Source organism: Aotus nancymaae, unplaced genomic scaffold (assembly GCF_030222135.1).
Source record: "Aotus nancymaae isolate 86718 unplaced genomic scaffold, 86718_ANA_hifiasm-v0.15.2.pri h1tg000064l_0, whole genome shotgun sequence".
NCBI lineage: Eukaryota > Metazoa > Chordata > Mammalia > Primates > Aotidae > Aotus > Aotus nancymaae.
The window spans coordinates 3,367,323-3,384,777 of record NW_026988478.1 but is presented as its reverse complement, the minus strand read 5'-3'; the positions used below and the strand labels follow the sequence as shown (position 1 = coordinate 3,384,777).

The window sequence follows — 17,455 nt, the reverse complement described above, 5'->3', positions numbered from 1 at the left end:
CATTTAAGAAAATTTGTATATGTATGTGCAAGAGATGGAGTCTCATTCTGTCACCCAGGATGGAGTGCAGTAGCATGATCTTGGCTCTCTGCAACTTCCTTCTGAGAAGCTGGGATTACAGGCATGCACCACCACACCTGGCTAATTTTTTTTTTTTTGTATTTTTAGTAGGGACAGGATTTCACCATGTTGGTCAGGCTGGTCTCGAGCTCCTGATCTCAAATGATTCACCTGCCCTCAGTCTTCCAAGGTGCTGAGATTACAGACATGAGCCACTGTGCCCGGCCAATAGAGTACATTTTAACAGCATGTTCAGTGTACACTGTCTGTATTAGTATTCAGTCATCTATGTTCCTGTCTCTGAGTTCTGGCTCTTTCAGATTTAAGAAACAGTTCTGGACTTTGACTTCAACTCCTGGAAAGGTTCTGATTCTCTAGACTGAAAGAGTTTTTTGAAAAATATGTGTGTCAAAGAGGGTATTACACACAACTGTCTGATTCATGCATAATTAAGCCTCATTTTCATACATACAGCCATTGTCTCTCATGGATGTGGCGTGCTTAGTGGGGGAGAATGTGGCAAAATTGGAGACACTTATGATGAAGAATGGCTCTGATGTTGTTTTTTCCCCTACTTGGGAACTTGTCCAAATAATGTGGGTTTCTAGGAAGTATCTTTTTCCATCAGTTTTTGTTGTTGTTGTTGTTGTTATTGTTCCAAACATTGTAGTATTTCCTAGCCTGTATTATTGCTAAGATAAGGAACTCTTTGCTTCCATTCATCTCTTTCTGTCCTATCACACCATCAAGTTGTACTTTGAGTGGGAGGTTAAAAGTGCCTGTGAGGTCACTGATGACAGTCAGCCCTGTGTCCCTGTGTTTCACTGTATCTCTTTCCATTCCAGTCAACCAACAGAAGCTGGTCTATAAATGGAAGACCTGGCTTCAACCCAAGAGAAGATGAGGCAGTGAATACCAGTCCTACATATTCAGTGCTAATTTAGCACAGCCATGGGTGCGCTGAGCTAGGTTGAGGCACACACTTTACTACAATTCATGTAGTAGACCTTATTTCATGTGCGTTTGATAACTGTAATGTTGAACACTACCATTTTTTTTAAATTTTCTCCTCCTTTTTTTATTGTGCTTTAAGTTCCGGGGTACATGTGCAGATCTTGCAGAATTGTTGCATAGGTACACATATGCCATGGTGGTTTTCTGTCTCCATCCCCCCATCACCTACATCAGCCATTTCTCCCAGTGTTATCCCTCCCCATCCTCTCTGACCCCACTGTTCCTCCCCAACCCCCGCACCCCGCAACATACCCGGTGTGTTATGTTCCCCTCCCTGTGTCCCTGTGTTTTCATTGTTCAGCACCCGCCTTTAACTCAGAATATGTGGAAACACTATCATATTCTTACATAGAGAGTAAAATATGTAGACATCAATGGGCTGGTAGGTTGTCTTAAAGGTACTGTTGCTCAGATTTTGCAGCTTAGCATCTCACTGCACCAGTGAGGAAAGAATTTCATTTTTCTACACTTTAAGAAGCTATATTTTCATGGTTGGACTATTCTTGAAAATTTCCTTCTTCCCCGTGGATTTCTCATTATATATGCTTGTTTTCCTGAATAACCTGTTTCCTTTTTTTCATTTTATTTTTATGTAGCTACAGGGTCTCACTATGTTGCCCAGTCTGGTCTTGAACTCATGGCCTCAAGCAATCCTCCTGCCTCAGCCTCCCAAATTGCTGGGATTACAGGTGTGAACCACCATGCCCAGGCCTCAGTGACCTGTTTTTCATGGATGACCCTTGTCACAGTACTTCTGCATTAGGGGTATTTTGCATTAGGGCTGTGCTTCTTCAATATGTGCATGTTGCCACCAGGTAGCAGTAGTGAGTCTTGGCTAAGGACAGTAGTTGATGCCATTGTGCTTCATTGATTGACAGCAAGATAGACTATCTATTTAGAATTTACTGAATATTTGCATCGATGAGTAGATGTTTGTGAATATCAGTTTTAGGTATATTCCCATGAGAATATCTAAAAAAAATTTAAATGACTGTGATAAAGACATCTCTTTTCATAGTTAATTTTTAACTTCTGTTGGTAGCTTTTCTCCTCTTTTAAAATATATATATATATAACTTCAGGGAGAAAAACAAGTTTCTCTTCTTCAGAGTCTGAAATCTTCCTTTTTCAGCCAGTTGTCTTCTTAGGGATTAATTTTATTTTCCACTCTGATTTTTGCGTTTCTTCAGGAAAATGTTTTCTGATTGCTTTTCTACTAGTCCTCATGTACAATCTCTGTCTTCAGTTTCCTCAGCTCTAGATATCTTTTATGCTGTCAACCCATGAGCCTCTTTTCTTTCTGGAGAGTTATGATTGCATATTTAACTTGTCCAGGGACAAGAGGATTTGAAACTGACTGTCTTCATTCTCTCAAAGAGCATGTTACAGGCTTGCAATGCGGTGCAGGTAGAGGCTAAATTTGTACATTCACAGGTGTTTCACACCTCAGCAAGACACAGTTTTAGAGTCAGTGCCTGTATTAGTTTCCTGAAGCTGCTGTAACTGTGTACCACAACTGAGTGGTCTTAACAACAGAATTTATTATCCCACAGTTCTGGAGCCCAAAAGTCCAAAATCAGGGTATTGGCAGGTTCAGTTTCTTCTGAGGGCTGTGAGGGAGAAGCTGTCTTATGCCTCTTGCCTCAATTCTTAGAGCTCAGGCATCATCTTCCCTCTGTGCATGTCTGCATCTGGGTCCAGAATTCTGCCCTGTCTTCTTTTTTTTTTTTTTTTTGAGACAGAGTCTCACACTCTTGCCCTCAGCTCACTGCAACCTCTGCCTCCTGAGTTCAAGTAATTCTCCTGCCTCAGCCTACTGAGTAGCTGGGACTACATGCACATGCCACCACAGTGGGCTAATTTTTGTATTTTTAGTAGAGATGGCATTTCACCATGTTGGCTAGGATGGTCTTGAACTCCAAGGCTCAAGCTATCCGCCTGCCTCAGCCTCCCAAAGTGCTGGGATTATAGGCATGAGCCATCACACCTGGCCAGTCCAAATTTTCCCTTTTTATAAGGACACCACTCATACTGGGTTAGATCCCCCCAGTTACCTTAACTACATTGGCAAAGACAGTATTTCCAAATAAGATAGTATTCTGAGATACTGTGGGCTAGGCTTTCAACATGTCATTTTTGGGGCACACGATTCAACCCATAACAATGCCAGCAGAAAAAAACATTTACCTATTTCCTCATGCCTCTCAATCATTGGAATTCTATCTCATCCTAAGCATTTGTCATTCATTCCAAAGGCAGAAACTTTTAGAATATTGTATATTTTACTGTAATGTGGTCTGTTGAGGGGAATTTCTTGGTTAAAGCAATTCATATACTGCTTTAGTAGTTACCAGAATTCACAGCTAAGATATATGTATAGATGTAGACATACTATGAATAGTTTTATATAAAAAGCTATTCCATAAATTTTGGAAATTCTTTTGAAGTGGCCAAGTCAGGTATTTGAATTTGAATTCATTTGTATACCATTGGTTTTTCTGTTTGTTTGTTTTTGAGATAGGGTCTTGCTCTGTCACCCAGGCCAAGTACAGGCTGCAGATAATCTTCTGGCCTCAGACTCCCAAGTATCTGGGACTACAGGCACACATCCCGACACCTGGCTAATTTTTAATTTTTTGTAGAGACAGGATCTGACTATGTTACCCAGGCTGGTCTTGAACTCCTGAGCTCAAGTGATCCTCCTGCCTCAGCCTCCTGAAGAGCTGAGATTAGAGGTGTGAGCCACCATGCCTGCCCACATACTATTATTATAAAACTCATTTTCCTAATCAAACATTTTGCAAATGTTAATATGCATTTCTCTTTTGCCATTCTCTATATTTCACCGCCTGCTTTGTCAGCAGAGCTGTTTACCCTGGGGACTTGACAGCAGTGGTACAGCATGTGGGTGGTTAGCAGGAGTGCAAGATAAAGCATTCATGTTCAACTTTTTATTATTCAAGTAGGGTAATTATTATTATTTAGCTTAATCTTTTGTTTTGAAAGACAGGATTAGTGGAGAGAGATGAAGATTTTCTGAATTTATTTAGTCCCCATAACATTTCCAGGGCCAAGCCTGAGGTCCTAACCCATAGCACATCGTCTGTAACATGGAGAGGATGCTCCTTTCTCCAGTAAGACCGCGCCTTGGCTCGGTGTCCTCAGGAGGACCTGCACCACAGGGTATGTCCAGCCAGGATGTGAAAATCCTGCTCCCTCTCCTAGCGCCAGGATGAAGGAAGCAGGCAGCCAGACAGCAAGACTTGTTTCATGATGATGGTTGCTCTTCAGGGCAGGGAGGCTTTCAAGGAAAGCCAAAAGCAGAAAAGGAGCTTTTGCTCCCTTCTCAGGCAGATCTCCCGGAGGAAAGCACCTCATAGGGTTCCCACCTCCATCAGCAACAACCCACAGAAGCCACATGAGAGTGAAAGTGGAATTAGTGTCATGAAATGTTTAGTCACAGGTTGAGTCTGGGTTTAGCTCCCCAGAGTCTCCTTCAGTTCCTGAGTGGTAATGGAAGACATCTAGAAAATTTCATGTACTGTTGGCTGGCCAGGGGTGACATGGTGGTAGCAAAATAACCGTTTAGCAGAGAGGTGTAGGTCGAGAGACCATGGGTCCTATTTTGTTCAGAAAAGGCCCAGTTTGTGGCTATTACTCCAGCTTAATTGTTAGTAGCTCATCTCCTCTCATGGACAAGAATTGGGTCATGTGCCCACTCTGTACCATCCACTACTGTGTTCATCTGGGTCCTCTAAGAATCAAATGCCAAGGTGGGCTGAGAAGTGCAAGAAATTTATTCAGGAAATGCCTGTGAGAAAAAAGTGGGGGAGAAAGCAGGGTGATGCTGAGAGAGCTGTCAGACTGCAATGAAAATCTGACCGCGAGTGAAGGAGAGAGGGAAGGGAGGAAGGTTGGATGCAAGCATCTTAAATGCAGTGGGTTCTAAGAGAATTCAGCAAAGCTAGAGAGGAGACCCTGAGCCAATGTCATTCATCATAGGACTCCAGTGTCTCCCAGGAATGGCTCTGCCTTCAGTACCCCTGCTGTGCTTGGTCACTGGCTAGGAGCATCCCATGGGAAGCTTGACCCAGAACTGGGTCTGTTGGCCAGTGACACTCTTTGCAGTTGTGTATCTGAGCGGAACATTCTCATGGGTCCTGCCACTAGCAAGGCAAATGTGACCATGGTGATTCATTTAGAACAGTCAGGACGTATGTAAGACACAGGAGCGGGGAATGAACATGAACAGAATTGAGTCTCTGTAGAATGGAAAGGAGAAATGGATGTTGGTAGGCAATGAAATGTGTCTACTACGCTAAGCATTTCTCTTTCTGTAACACATCTGGCTTAATGCCTTTTCTTTCTCTCTTTTTTTTTTTTTTCCTATTTTTCTTTTTGGTGGGAATGGAGAAGACTTAGAAACCATTTATGTTTCTCTTAGGCTTGTCTTTTTAGCCAATTTTGAAATTTACGTTTTTCTAGAGAAGCATCCAATTCATCTCATTTTTCAAACTTAGCTCTTCAAAAGCAATCATGGTATTCCCTATCATTAAAAACAATCTCCTCTTTATCTATAATTATGTATTTTTCATTCCTAAACTCATTTTTTGGTTCCTTGTGTAATCTTTATTTGGTTCAGACCATCAGAACATTGTATCTGAGACATGTAAAAACTAGATTTTTGTTTTGTTTATTAGCTCAGAGTTCTTTTTACGTTTCCATTTATATAAATTTTTATTTTTCTTTATTTCTCTTTATATGGGTTTATTTTGGTGTTGTATTTTCAGCTTATAGAGGTGAATTCTTAATTCATTCTGTTTTCATTTTTTTCTCCATTAAATATATTTAGGGCTATCAGTTTCCCTATATAGAAGTTCTCAATTTTACTGTAATATAGTTTATCAGTCTTTAACTTTATGCTTAGTGCTGTTTGTATCCTGGTTAAGAAATGTGCCTCATCCAGAATCATGAAGATATTCTTCTTTTGCTTGCTGTTTGTTTGTGTGTTTTTTGAGTTGGGGTCTTGCTCTGTTGCCCAGGCTGGGGTGCAGTGGCACAATCATGACTCACTGCAGCTTTGACCTAGGCTCAAGTGATTGTCTCACCTCAGCCTTCCAAGTAGCTCACACTACATGTGCACACCACTGTGCCTGGCTATTTATTTATTTATTATTAATTTTTCTTTGAGTGTCACTCTGTCGCCCAGACTGGAGTGCAGTGGCACAATCTCACCTCACTGCAACCTCCACTTTCTGGGTTCAAGCTATTCTCCTGCCTCAGCCTCCTAAGTAACTGCGATTACAGTTGCATGCCAACACACCTGGAAAATTTTTTGTATTATTTGTGTGTCATTTATTTATTGTATATTTATTTGTGTATTTTCACATTTTTGTATTTTGTAAAGACAGGGTTTTACCCTATTAGCCAGGCTAGTCTTGAACCCCTGACCTCAAATGATCCACCCACTTCAGCCTCCCAAACTGCTGGGATTACGGGTGTGAGCAACTGCACCTGGCCAAATTTTCTAAAAGTAATTTTGTAGTAGCAGGGTCCAGCTGTGTTGCCCAAGCTGGTCTCAAACTCCTGTACTCAAGCCTTGGTCTCCCAAAGTCCTGGGATTTCAGGCGTGAGCCATCATGCCCAGCCACTAAGATATTCTTCTATGTTTGCTTTAGGAAGCCTTATTATTTTTCATTTAACACCAAAGGCTGTAATCCATCTGGAAATTATTTTGTATATATAGTGAGTACAATAGAATCAATATATTTTTCTATATGACTGTTTAATTGACCTAAAGCCATTAGGTGAAGAATCATCCATTGGCTCTTTCTCTGAAGTCTGGTAACAATAATATATTTATGGACCCTACTTTGTTTCATTTATCTGTTTATTTGTGCCAATACCATTGTGATATATCTACTGTAGCATTAAAATAAGTCTTGATATCTGGTAGTATAAGTTTCAGCTTTGTTCTTGAATATTGTATTTGCTTTTCTTGACACTTCATTTTTAGATCATTGAAATCAGCTTGTCTGTTTTTATAAATCTGCTGGATTTTGATTGGAACTGCATTGAATTTATATGTCAATTTAAGGAAAATTGACGCCTTTCCAATACTAAGTCTCTCAATTCATAAATATGGCATACTCATACATTTTTAAAGTTCTTTTAAAATTTCTCTCAATAATGTTCATAATTGTCACTCTATGTCTTTAATATCTTTTATCAAATTTATTTCCAGGAGTTTGTTATTTTGATGTTATTATAAATGGTATTTTTTTCAGTTTCTATTTGTTTCTGGAGTGTGGAAATATTTATTTTTCTGTACTGACATTATATTCTTACTATATTCATGTATTAATACTAATAGTTTGTGAATTCTTTTGGACTGTATACATACACAATTGTGACATCTGCAAATAATGAAGATGGCAGCTGTCCTTGTTGTGTATCTCACTTCAGGAACAAAGCTCTCTATAATTCACCATTATATATGATGTTTACTATAAAATTTCATATAGATACTTTATCTGATAAAAGAAATTTTTTCTTATTCTAGTTTGCTTCATTATGTACAAATATAGATCTTTATCAAATGCATGTTCTGCATCTTTAGAGGTGATCACATGGTTTTCTACTTTTTCCTCTTTAATATAATAAATGACATTGATTTTTCAAATGTTAAGCCAACTGTATCTTCCTGTGATAAACCTACTTGGTCATTATTCTTTTCAATTAGAATTTATTGTTAGTATCTATTATTTTATTGTTTGTAAAAAGGTATATCCTTTGTATATTACTGGATGTGATTTTAAATTATTTTACTTAAGGTGTCTGTTATCTTGGTACCTATGTGCAGGAAAGGGGTTGTTTGTTTGTTTTCTTGGAATACCTTTTTCAGGTCTTAGCATTTTATACTGCTTTTATAAAACAAGTTTAGAACTGTTTCCTCTTATTCTCTGCAGTAGTTTACAAACAGTTGATGTCATTTTTCATTTCTTTAAATAATTTGGCAATGTGCACCAGGAAATATTTAGAATTATGCATTCAATGTCTTTGAAAGATACAGACTCTTTAGTTTCTTATGTCCATTTTGTTTTGATGAATTTATTTCAACTAACTTTTTTTTTTTTTTTTTTTTGAGACGGAGTTTCGCTCTTGTTACCCAGGCTGGAGTGCAATGGCGCGATCTCGGCTCACCGCAACCTCCGCCTCCTGGGTTCAGGCAATTCTCCTGCCTCAGCCTCCTGAGTAGCTGGGATTACAGGCACGCACCGCCGTGCCCAGCTAATTTTTCATATTTTTAGTAGAGACGGGGTTTCACCATGTTGACCAGGATGGTCTTGATCTCTTGACCTCGTGATCCACCCGCCTTGGCCTCCCAAAGTGCTGGGATTACAGGCGTGAGCCACCGTGCCCGGCCTTCAACTAACTTTTAAAAAGTCATTGGCATACTTTTTTCATAGCATCCTTTTATTATTTGTTCACTTTCTGAACATCCTGTAGTATGTTCTCTTTCTCATTTCTGATATTGACTATTTGTGCCTACTCTTTCTCCTTGCTCAGTCACGTCAGGATTATCAATTTTATTGGACATTTCACAGAAACAACTTTTGGCTTTATAACTGTTTTATTCTAGTTTTCTTTCCATATCATTAATGTCTGCTCCTGTCTTTATTATGTCCACTGTTTTACTCCTTTAGATCCCATAGGCTGTTATTTTCCTAAACTTCTTGAGATGGATTATGAGATCATTAGTTTTCATCTTTTCTCCCTAAAGGATATATAGTTAAGTCTATAAATTTCTCTCAAAGCATTCCTTATGTTTAATTTCATAATTTTGATATGAAATGTCTTCCTTCATCATTCAGTTAAATTACTTTGTAAGTTTCATAATTATATATTCTTTGACTTGTGGATTATTTAGAAGTATAACATCTAAGCATGAGGGAATTTTCCAGTAATCTTTTAAATTTACATTTATATCTTAATTCTTCTGTGGTCAAAAAACATACTCCATATTATTTCAGTTTTCAAAATTTGCAAACCTTAGTTTGTGGATCAGAATATAACAAACTTTTAGAGAATGTAATGTGTAGTCGTCTGTTGTTGGATACAATGTTCAACATATGTCAGTTAGGTCATGTTTAGTCATTCTGTTATTCAAAATTACACAGGTTCCTCCCTGATTTTTTGTCTGCTTATTCTATCATGAGATATGTGCTAAAACTACCCCTGTGACTGTACATTGTACCTTATATATTTTGAGGACAGGTTGTTAGGTATGTTCACATTTAGAATCATCACATCTTCCTAGTGCATTGACCCTTCTGTTATTATAAAACGTTTCTTGGGAGAGAGATCCAAGATGGCTGATCACTAGCAGCTCAGGATCGTAGCTCCCAGTGAAAGGGCAGAGAACGAGAGGACACCACACTTTCAGACGAATTTTTGTTACTCACGGACCAAGAGATTCTCAGCGGAGGAGCCCCACGGGTCGCCAGGGTGACTCTTGTGGCCGGCACGGCGGTTTTGCTGGCACCTCAGCGTGGCAGTTCTTGGTGCAGAGTCCGGAGATTCCCGGGCAGAAAAGCACCATCAATCTTAACACCGCTGTTTTGGCCGGCGCAGTGGATTGCTCAGATTTCTGCTCTGGGAATCAACAAGTTGGACGTCCGCTCAGAGACCTAGTTAGAAAGTCGGTAATTACAAAGACGATAGAGGGATAAATATATAATGAAGGGAAGAAACCAGCCTAAAAAGGCAGAGAATACTCAAAATCAGAATGCCTCTCCCTTTATAGGGATCGCAGTTCCTCATCAGCAACGAAACAAGGCTTAATGGAGAACGAGTGTGTTCCATTATCAGAAGCAGGTTTCAAAAGGTGGGTGATAAGAAACTTCTGTGAATTAAAAGAACTTGTTCTAACCCAATGCAAAGAAACTAAGAACCTTGAAAGAAGGTTTGACGAAATGCTAACGAGAATGGACAATTTAGAGAGGAATATAAGTGAATTGATGGAGCTGAAAAACACAACACGAGAATTTCGCAAAGTATGCACAAGTTTAAACAGTCAAATTGATCAAGCAGAAGAAAAGATATCAGAAGTCGAGGACCAGCTCAGTGAAATGAAACGAGAAGACAAGATTGGAGAAAAAAGGGTAAAAAGGAATGAGCAAAGTCTCCAGGAAATATGGGACTATGTGAAAAGAGCTAATTTATGTTTGATAGGTGTACCTGAATGTGATGAAGAGAATGAATCCAAGTTGGAAAATACTCTTCAGGATATCATTCAGGAAAACTTTCCCAACCTAGCAAGGCAGGGTAATATTCAACTCCAGGTAATACAGAGAACACCACAAAGATATTCTTCAAGAAGACCAACCCCAAGGCACATAATCACCAGATTTATTAGGGTTGAAATGAAGGAGAAAATACTAAGGGCAGCCAGAGAGAAAGGTCAGGTTACCCACAAAGGGAAACCTATCAGACTTACAGCAGATCTCTTAGCAGAAACCCTACAAGCCAGAAAAGAGTGGGGACCAATATTTAACATCCTTAAAGAAAAGAACTTTCAACCCAGAATTTCATATCCAGCCAAACTAAGCTTTACAAGCGAAGAAAAAATTAAATCTTTTGCAAACAAGCAAGTACTTAGAGATTTCACCACCACCAGACCTGCTTTACAAGAGCTTCTGAAAGAAGCATTATACATATAAAGGAACAACCAATATCAGCCTTTCCAAAAATATATCAAAAAGCAAAGAGCATCAACACCATGAAAAATTTACACCAACTAATGGGCAAAACAGCCAGCTAGCATCAAATGGCAGTATTAAACTCATATATATTCAAATTGGACAAAAAGCCAAAACCCATCGGTATGCTGCATCCAGACCCATCTCACATGCAACGATACACAAAGACTCAAAACAAAGGGATGGAGGAAGATTTACCAACAAACAGAGAGTAAAAATAAACAAATAAATAAAAAGTAGGAGATGCAATTCTCGCCTCTGATAAAATAGACTTTAAAGCAACAAAGATCAAAAGAGGCAAAGAAGGACATTACATAATGGCAAAAGGATCAATGTAACAAGAAGAGCTAACGATTCTATAGATACAAGGACATCCAGAACTTGAACTCAGACCTGGAACAAGTAAACTTAGTAAACATTTATAGAACTCTCCACTTTAAATACACAAAACACAGATTACCACCTCACACCTATTCCAAAAGTGACTACATAATTGGAAGTAAATCACTCCTCAGTAATCACATAGCATTTCATAGGTTTAAATGAAATATTGGTTGGCTGCTTGTTTGTTATTTTCTTCCCTTATTCCTTCCTGTCTACATCATTAAGTATAATTATTGGTATAAAAGAGGTTTTCAATACCCATTTCTAAACTGCATTCTAGCCTGGGAAAGAAAGCAATACTCCCATTCTCGCTCTCTCTTTCTCTTCCTTTTTCTTTCTCTTCTTCATTCTTTTTTTTTCTTTCTTTCTTTAAAAAAAAAAAAGTTTCTTTTAGCACTTTGAGGATATCTCCCCATTGTCTTCTGAGTTCAATTTACTCTGTTGAGAAGTCAGCTGTCAGTCTTCTTGTTGTTCCTTAGAAGGTAATTTATCCTTTATCTTCATCTGCTTTTAAGTGTGTTCTCTTTGTTTTGAGTTTTCATTAGTTGGGCTATGCTGTAACTAGTGACTTTCTTTAGCTTGAAATCCAGGTGTCTCATGAATCTGTGGCTTGATATCCACCATCGGTTTTGACAGATTCTCATTTATTATTTCTTCAGATTAACTTATATCCCAAGCTATCTGTTCTGTATTTCTGGGAATATAATTACACCTTTACCTGTATCCAATGTGTCTGATTTCCACTTTCTTCTTATCTGTCATTATACTGATCCTCTGCTCAGGTGTATCTAATTCAGGGATCAGCAGATTATGGACAGCTGGCCATCATTGTTTTTGTAAATAAAGTTTTATCAGAACAGCCACCCCTATCTGTTTACATATTGTCAAAGGCTACTTTTGCACTATACTAGCAGAGTTGAATAGTTGCAACAGAGGCCATGTACCCTGAAAACCTAATACATTTACTGTCTAGCTCTTTATAAAATACTTGCCAAAGTCTATGTTAATCCACTCTTAAGTTCATCCATTGAGATGCTGATTTAAATGTTGCATCTTTTATTCCTAGATTTCCATTTTGGTTATAGCTTCTTTGTTTCCAGTGAAATTCCCCATCTTATAATTTGATTTCTTGAACATTTTAATCTTATTCCAAGTTCTCTGAAAAACAGAGCCCAAGGCAAAGTGTTCCAACAGTTATGTTGCAATCATAGGACTAGCACAAGGTGCTACTAGGCCCCTCCTGCAGGGAAACAAGACTGAAGACAAGGTCAGGGTTGCAGGAGGTAGTAACTGTGTACTTAAATTTTTATATTTTCATCAGTTAATACTTAGTATTATATTTACTTAGTATTATAATGTCTATTTTTTTTACTTTTTTAGGTTGTCATTAAATTTTATTTTTTGTATTCTTAGTTACTTTTAAAGTTTGTGCTATATATTATAGAAGAAACGTTGTGGATATAATTTGAGATTGTAGCAGATTTATTAATACTCTGTTAAAATTCCCTTTAAAAATTATTATCAGATTATTTTTGCTTATAGATCTTCAGTCTAACACTCTTCCAACTGGATTATTTTGGCTGTCCTGACTAGAAGAAAGCTAGGTTAGCAGCCTGTCATGTTTATCCAAAAAGGAATTGAAATAACTTGAACCTGGGCTTTATTCCCTTTGAAGGCTGTCCTGTTTCCAGTTTACTTTATGCATATGATTGAGCCTTCTGGGGTCCTGGGGTGGGAACCTGGGGTGTTTACCAACACCTGGCACCTTGGAAGTCTTTGAGCTCCAGTGCTTGCTTTCCACTTCATGAGGCTGATGACAGGTCTGTCCAGTTTCTCAGCTGCTCAGCCACCACTTGCAAACTAGAAAATGCCTTGAGCAGAAAGGTAGAGCCAAATGTCACACCAAATTTGCTCACGTTTCTGAGTTTCTTTTGTGTCTGTGATCTTAGCCCTGCAAATCCTCACTAGCATGGTAGTTTTCTGATGCATTAAAATACATTAAAAGTGTTTTATGGGCCAGGCACAGTGGCTCACCCCTGTAATCCCAGCACTTTGGGAGGCCAAGACAGGTGGGTTACCTGAGATCAGGAGTTTAAGATCAGCCTAACCAACGTGGTGAAACCCCATCTCTACTAAAAATACAAAAATGAGCCAGATGTGGTGGTGGGTGCCTTGTAATCCCAGCTACTGGGGAGGCTGAGGCAGGAGAACCCCTTAAACCATGGAGGCAGAGGTTGCTGTGAGCTGAGATTGCACCACTGCTCTCTAGCCTGGGTCACAGAGCAAGACTCTATCTCAAAAAAAAAAAAAGAAGAAAGAAAGAAAGAAAATTTTATACAACATTTTTACTTATTCTCACTGGGAGGATTCATCAGAAACAGGCAGTCCTGCCACAGCCTGAAGCAAAGCTCCTTAGCAGTGTATCCTATCTCTGTAATGCCTATGCTGTCCCCGCTCCATTACCATAACCCTGCCCCTCCCTCCCTCCACACACATCTCGCGTCTGGAATTTTTATACTATTTTGTAGTTAAATACATAAAACCACTATTTTACCTTCAATCCTTGTTTAGATTCTCTCATAAGCTTGATTACTGATTTATTTCGCCATTATTGCTTCTTGCATCTCACTACTTCTGTACTTATATTAGTTCTTAGTTGGTACATTCCTTAGTAGTTTTTTTCTTTTTTTCCAGTGAATATCTCTGAGTGGTAAAGTTTCAGAATCATTTTGTGTCTGAAAATATCTTTATTTCATTGATTAATGATTGATCATTTGATTATAGATGGATAACTGATAACTGCTTAATAACTTGGTTATAGAATTCTAGATCCAATATTCTTGTCCCTCGATGACTTTGAGGATTTGATTTTGTTTTCTTGAAGCCAATATTACTTGTGAGAAATGTAATGTTAATCTGATTTTCCACATTTTTGTAGGTAATCATATTTTTCTTTATGATAACTTTTAGGATTTTTCTTTATGCTTTTTGTTTTATTTTTTAAATGGTCTGGCCAGAAGTGAATGAGCATTTTGAAACAGAGACTTCTGTCTTTCTTAAAGTCTAGGAAATTTTGAGCAATTATATCATTAAATATTGCCTCATCATTCTTTTTATCTATTATCTCTCTTTTTAAAGACATATTGTAGCAGATTTATTGATATCTTTATTAAAATTCCCTTTTAAAAAACTATTTTTGTAAACTATTTCTTCCACTAAATACAGCATTTCTCATATGAAATATATTTTACAGTACCACATTTATTTTATTTTATGAAATGCTGTCTCGCTCTGTCACCTGGGTTGGAGTGCAGTCACGTGATCTCAGCCCACTGCAACCTCCACTTCCTGAGTTCAAGCAATTCTGCCTCAGCTCCCCAAGTAGCTAGGATTACAGGCATGTGCCACAACATCCAGCTAATTTTTATAATTTTAATGGAGCCAGGGTTTCACCATGTTGGCCATGCTGGTCTCAAACTCCTGACCTCAAGTGATCTGCCCACTTTAGCCTCCCAAGGTGCTGGGATTATAGGCATGAGCCACCATGCCGAAACTACCATATTTATTTTTATTGTTAAAATTTTTTATCCTAATTTTACTTCTTGTTTTTTTTTTCCAGTAGCAGTTTTTAGAGATTTTTCTTTTTATTTTTCAGGTTTTTTTTTTTTTTTTTGAGACATCTTGCTTTGTTGCCCAGACTGGAGTGCAGTAGCATGATCATGGCTTACTATAGCCTCGAACTCCTGAGCTTGAGGTATCCTGCTGCCTCAGAATCCCCAGTAGCTGTAGCTAGGACTACAGGTGCATGTCACCACACCTGGCTAATTTTTTAAAAATTCTTTTGGAGAGATAGGATCTTGCTATGTTGACCAGACTGATTTCAGATTTCTGGCCTCAAGTGAAAGTGCTGGGATTACAGGTGTGAGCCACCATGCCTGGCCACCATTTCCTTTTAATTAGATGCTAGATTATTCATAAATAAACACCGTGTATTTGCATACTTAAGTCGAGTTCTTGTAGTTGTGCTTCTAGAAGACTTTTTCAGAAGGATATGGTTAAAGATATTTTTATTAAAAAGTAGGACTCTCCACTGTGTGCTATATTGCAAGCAAACCCAAATCAACTCTCAATCTTTGTTGCTATGAAAATTAAAATCAAAGGTTTCATAAAGAAAAACAATGTAAAACAAAGAAACAAAAATGTCTACCTATATTTTTTGTGAATCCATTCAGAGGCATAGAATTATCTGGAAAAATGACTCCAGGGAGATTTGCAGAAGATCACCTGTGCCCCCATTTATGACAAATCTTAATGATACATTCTCACATCTTAAACTTATTGGAATCTTCTTGCACCATAGTTTTTCTAATGGATAGGTGGTTGTCTACATATGTGAAGAATATTCATCTTGTTCTGAAAGGTGTGGAAAGCACTAGCTCCTTGTTTGCATGTGTGTTCTCACAGTTCTCTTTGTCCAGACCAGGTACACTGCGGCCAAAGACAGCATGGTTCAGTTCTTCTTTTACCAGCCCATCAGTCATCAGTGGAGACAAACTGACTTCTTTCCCTGCACTGTGACATGTGGAGGAGGTGAGGCCCAGGCTTTGTTCATAAATATTTAGAGCTCAGAGTTAGGGAAATTACACATTTGCATTTTCAAAGCTGAAAATTGGTGTGGTAATTAGAGAGTCTGATCACACAGCACCTTACTCAGCAGCCTGAATTCATTGGTGTTAATGATACATTTGCTTTTATTCTTGAAGACAGGTGCAAAACTGGATTTAGAAAACACCTTTTACTTTTAGCCATAAAAAACCTGTAAACAAACATATTTGTGTGTGTTACTGCATTTCTTGTCTTGATTGCCCTTAAAGCATGTGTTGTTTTTAATTTTCTATGAAAAATCTGAGAAGCAGAGAGATGGAGTGACTTGCCCAGCCTGATTTAGTTGGTGGGTGTGTTGGTTCTAACATTAGATTTACACCTTTCCTCTCCTTAGGTGCAAGAGTATAAGCTTATTAAAAAGAGAAAGAGTCTCTCCTTAGTGTTAAGGGGAAAGTCCTGCTTATTGTCTGCTTAATTCAAGGTTTTCTTTTCTTTTCTTTTCTTTTTTTTTTTTGAGACAGTCTCGCAGGCTGGAGTGCAGTGTTGCACTCGGCTCACTGCAGCCTCTGCCTCCTGGGTTCAAACAATTATCGTGCCTCAGCCTCCCGAGTAGCTGCGATTACAGGTGCCCGCCACCATGCCCAGCTAATTTTTGTATTTTTAGTAGAGACCATGTTGGCCAGGCTGGTCTCGAACTCCCAACCTCAGGTGATCCACCTGCCTCGGTCTCCCAAAGTGATGGGATTACAGGCGAGAGCCACCGTACCTGGCCTAGTTCAAGGTTTCTATAGTCAGTTGAGAAAGGTTTTGGGATAAGTGTAATATAGGGCTCCACACACATGCTACAAAAGAAGCATCTTTCATGCTCAGGTGAAAGATAATAATCTGTTTATATGGAGAACTGGCAATTCCCTGGAGCAAATGAGGAGGCAACCAGAGCTATTGTCAAAATAATTCTCTTTTTCTGAACTGACCTTTTAAATCGAAGAATAAATGCATGCAACCCAGGAACCATGGCCTGCTAGAATGGGGGTTTATGTTGATGCTTCCCCTTAGAGTACCAAGCAGTGGTACTAGGTTTTTACCATGTGTCAAGCCATGTGTTAAATGCTCATCATCACATTTATTCTTCAAGAAAACCCTACGGAAGTTCCCTTTTATTCCTGTCTTATGCAAGAATAAACTGACACTTAGAAAGTGTAAAGAGCAGCTGGGCGTGGTGGCGCACACCTGTAATCCCAGCTACTTGGGAGGCTGAGGCAGGAGAATTGAATCCTGGAGGTGGAGGTTGCAGTGAGCTGAGATTGCTCCACTGCACTCCAGCCTGGTGACAAAGCAAGACTCCATCTCAAAAAAAGAAAACGTGTAAAGAGCATAACCTAGTGTGTTGTTCAGCTAGTAAACAGTGCAGCTAGGCTCTGGTGCCAGGTCTGCCTGATACCAGAGTCGTGCTCTAAATGACTTTGCCTTTGTGCCTCCCCTAAACCGTCCGACGCCTCGGACCAGGTCAGGGTATACAGGCTCAGGTATGGTCTTCTTTGAAGAGCTAGAATAAATCCTCCTTCAGCCCAGCCTAGCTCCACATCTTTTCATTCTTTGAAACCTACAGAATATCAACTTACTTAGAGTCA

The 17,455-nt window shown here is 38.8% G+C and overlaps 1 protein-coding gene across 7 annotated transcripts in view; it reads left to right on the top strand.

The window, feature by feature from the left end:
• Positions 1-17,455, top strand: part of ADAMTSL3 (ADAMTS like 3) — a 338,323-nt gene that overhangs the window by 180,362 nt on the left and 140,506 nt on the right. For all 7 annotated transcript variants that reach the window (XM_064366147.1, XM_064366148.1, XM_064366144.1 and 4 more), the window contains exon 10: positions 15,698-15,809. In XM_064366147.1, the coding sequence (XP_064222217.1) occupies positions 15,698-15,809 (112 nt within the window). The remainder of the gene's footprint in view (positions 1-15,697; positions 15,810-17,455) is intronic.